The following is a 3,296-nucleotide window of genomic DNA, read 5'->3' on the forward strand; positions in this document are numbered from 1 at the left end:
GCGGGCAGGGAGGCAGCGCAGGAAGGCGGCAGCCCCGCGGGCGGTGCGGCGGGGCGGCTGCCGCTGGCGGGCGGCGGCGGGGCGGGGTTTTCCCATGGAGCCGGGAGCCGGGAGCGCTCCGGCACGTGCTCCAACGGGAGAACGGGGCGGGGGGGGCGGAGAGGAGCGGTGGGGATGGGGATGGGAACGGGGGGTGGGGGGAGCGCGCCGGGACCGGGGGGAACCGGGGGGAACCGGGGGGAGCGCGAGCCGCGGCCGTGATTGACAGCGGCGCCCCCGCCAGCCAATGGGAGGCCAGAGCGCCCGCGCGGCCGCCCGCACCCCCCGCCCATTGGCCGCCCGCCGGCCGCGGCCTCGCGTGCCGCGCCAGCCGCCGCCGCCGCCGCCCCCGGGCCGGGTGTCACAGGGCGGCGAGCGGGGCCGCGGCCGGGGCCGGCGCGGCGGTGGCGGAGCCGGGGCCAGCCCCGCCCGCGCTCTGCCCTCACGCTCCACCGCTGCCCCCCCACGCGCGCGCCGCTCCCCCGCCCGCCTCACCCCACGTGGCCGCGCTGAGGGGAGGGGGCGTTCCCCGCGCGCGTGACGGGGCGGGGCGGGGCTTCCCGCCCGGCGCGGGGCAGGGGAGGGGGGGGGGTGGAAGGCGAAGGGAGGGGGTGAGGCGCGGGCCAATGGGAGCGCGGGACGCGCGGGCGCCGGGCGCGGGCCGGGCGCTGATTGGCTGCGCGCGAGTGTGGGAACGGCGGCGGCGGCGGGTTCACACGAATGGGCGCCGCCGCCGCCGCCGCCGCCGCCGCCGCCGGGCTATAAAAGGGCGCGGGCGAGGGGCGGGGGGCGCCGCCGCCGCACGCCCCGCGCCCGCCGCACGCGCCCCGCGCCCGCCGCCGCACGCGCTCGCTTCGCCCCCTCCGGTTTCTTTTTTTTCCCTTCCCCCCCCTCCCTTCCCTTCCCTCCCCGCCTACCATCCCCGGTTCTGCCGGTCTCTCCCCGTCGTTCCTTCTTCCCGGTCGCTGCGCCGTACCTCAGCCATGCCCGCCGACACGGGCATGGAGAAACCGACCGCCTCGCCCATCGCCGGCGCGCCCGCCAGCGCCAGCCACACGCCGGACAAGCCGCGGAGCGCCAGCGAGCACCGGAAGGTAAATGGAGGAGGAGGAGGAGGAGGGTGCCGGTCGGGGCGCAGCAACGGTGGCGGCGGAGCTGGATGGCGGCAAGCCCGCGGCCGTGCTGAGGTCGGTGATGGTCGGGGTTGACGGTCGGGTGCGGTGCTGGGGGTCCCGGCGCTGTGCGGGGGGCGCTGACCGGCTCCGCTCTCCCCGCAGTCGTCCAAGCCCATCATGGAGAAGCGGCGCCGGGCGCGGATCAATGAGAGCCTGGGGCAGCTCAAGACGCTCATCCTGGACGCGCTCAAGAAGGACGTAAGTGGGGCTGCGGGGACACCGGGGGGGACACCGGGCGATGTCCGGGCGCGGGCAGCCCTGAGCGAGCCGCTGTTGTCCCGCAGAGCTCGCGGCACTCCAAGCTGGAGAAGGCGGACATCCTGGAGATGACCGTCAAGCACCTGCGGAACCTGCAGCGGGCGCAGATGACCGGTAAGTGCCAGCCCCGGGGGCACCGGGCGTGGGGACGGGGCACCGGCATCCCCACCGGGGATCGGGGTCTGCACCGGGAGCCGAGGACAAGGGGTCGGGGATGGGGATCGGGCTCCGGAGCGGGAGCTGGGCACAGAGGACGGGGATCCGGACCGAAGGCAGGGCACCGGGAACCGGGCTCTGCGCCGGTGACTGAGGATGAGGAAACGGGAGTTGGCGACAGGAGTCCGGGCTCCTTACAGGGAACCGGGGGCTGGGCACCGGGAACCGGGCAGGACACCCGGGGTCAGGGACAGGGCACCGGGAACCGGGCAGGACACCCGGGGTTAGGGACAGGGCACCGGGAACCGTGGTCAGGGACAGAAGACCGGGCGCTGGGGACAGGGTACCGGGGCCGGTACTCCGGACCTGCCACTCACCTGCCGCCCCCTCCTCCCCCCCCCCCAGCCGCGCTCAGCGCCGACCCCACCGTCCTCGGCAAGTACCGGGCCGGCTTCAACGAGTGCATGAACGAGGTGACCCGGTTCCTGTCCACCTGCGAAGGGGTCAACACGGACGTGCGCACGCGGCTCCTGAGCCACCTCTCGGCGTGCCTGGGCCAGATCGTGGCCATGAACTACCCCCCTCCTCCTCCTCCCCCGCCGCCGCCCGCCCAGCCCGCACATCTGGCGCAGCAGCCGCTGCACGTCCAGCTGCCCCCGGGCGCGGCCGGAGCCGTGCCCGTGCCCTGCAAGCTGAACCCCGCCGAGGCGCTGTCCCCCAAGGTCTACGGCGGCTTCCAGCTCGTCCCGGCCACCGACGGCCAGTTCGCCTTCCTGATCCCCAACCCGGCCTTCCCGCCCGGCTCCGGACCGGTTATTCCTCTCTATGCCAACGCCAACGTGCCGGTGGCGGCGGGCGGCGGCTCGGGGAACGCGGCCGCCACCCCCTCGGCGTCGCCGGTGCAAGGCTTGACATCATTTGGGGGCAGCATCGGGCCGGCGTCGCAGGCCGGGAGTCCCGTTGGAGAGCGCAGTGAATCCGTCTGGAGACCCTGGTGACTTCCTGCAGAACCGTTCCCCCTCTCCAGAAACAGCAACAACAAAAAAAATAACGACAAACTCTGGTTGGCTCCGTTGTATGGAGCCCCTGTTATGTCTTGGGGTTTTTTAAGCAGATTTAAAGCAGAAAGGAAGAAAAGGACCTCGCTATGAACGTGCTATTTATTATTTTCAGAGGTTGGGATCTCGACTTGTATTTTTACTCCTTTAAAATGCCTTTATTTGAGATACTTTTTTTAAAGAAACGAACAAAAGGAAAAATAAATGAGAAATAGTTTTGTAACGAATATTGAAAAAGTTATCATGCCAAAGTTGTTTGTATCCCGTTGGTCTGTGGGTGTGTGCGTGCCTGTGTCGAAGACTTCCAAAAATGAAAAGAGAAAAAAAAAATGCAGGTGTTTCAATAAAGGAACTCTTTGAAATAGATTTTTTCCCCCACCCTTTCATTTTGTTTAAGAGTGGGCAAGGACAAGCTCATCCTCTGTGTGCAAAAAAAAACAGGACTGGATTTTATGGCTTTATTTGAGGATAATTGGAAGGGATTTGGGTAAGAAATTGGGGGGAAAAGTGATGAGGGTGGGGAGGGTTAAATATCCCGAGTTTTGCAGCCAGAAGAAGGATTCCTAAAAAAACCTGCTGCTGGAAGCTGAGCAAACACCCCGAGCCTGCT

General features: G+C 68.5%; 1 protein-coding gene across 2 annotated transcripts; it reads left to right on the forward strand.

The window, feature by feature from the left end:
• Positions 1-848: 848 nt before the first annotated feature.
• Positions 849-3,015, forward strand: HES4 (hes family bHLH transcription factor 4). Of its 2 annotated transcripts, none has more exons than XM_084220317.1 (4): positions 849-1,226; positions 1,317-1,412; positions 1,499-1,586; positions 2,034-3,015. In XM_084220317.1, exons 1-4 carry the CDS (start codon positions 1,023-1,025, stop codon positions 2,624-2,626), a joined length of 981 nt encoding a protein of 326 aa, XP_084076443.1. In that variant the 5' UTR covers positions 849-1,022; the 3' UTR covers positions 2,627-3,015. The 2 variants fall into 2 exon arrangements, with proteins under 2 accessions (XP_084076443.1, XP_084076444.1); XM_084220318.1 differs by having other exon boundaries at positions 849-1,133; positions 2,034-3,012.
• The last annotated feature ends 281 nt before the right edge of the window (positions 3,016-3,296 follow it).

This window comes from Fringilla coelebs (assembly GCF_963513975.1).
Source record: "Fringilla coelebs genome assembly, chromosome: 22".
Taxonomy (NCBI): Eukaryota; Metazoa; Chordata; class Aves; order Passeriformes; family Fringillidae; genus Fringilla; species Fringilla coelebs.

Coding starts and splice junctions, on each gene's coding strand:
- HES4 (XM_084220317.1), top strand. CDS start 1,023: ATGCCCGCCGACACGGGCATGGAGAAACCGACCGCCTCGCCCATCGCC. Junction 1,227..1,316: donor AAGCCCGCGGCCGTGCTGAG/GTCGGTGATGGT, acceptor CTCTCCCCGCAG/TCGTCCAAGCCCATCATGGA. Junction 1,587..2,033: donor GCAGCGGGCGCAGATGACCG/GTAAGTGCCAGC, acceptor CCCCCCCCCCAG/CCGCGCTCAGCGCCGACCCC.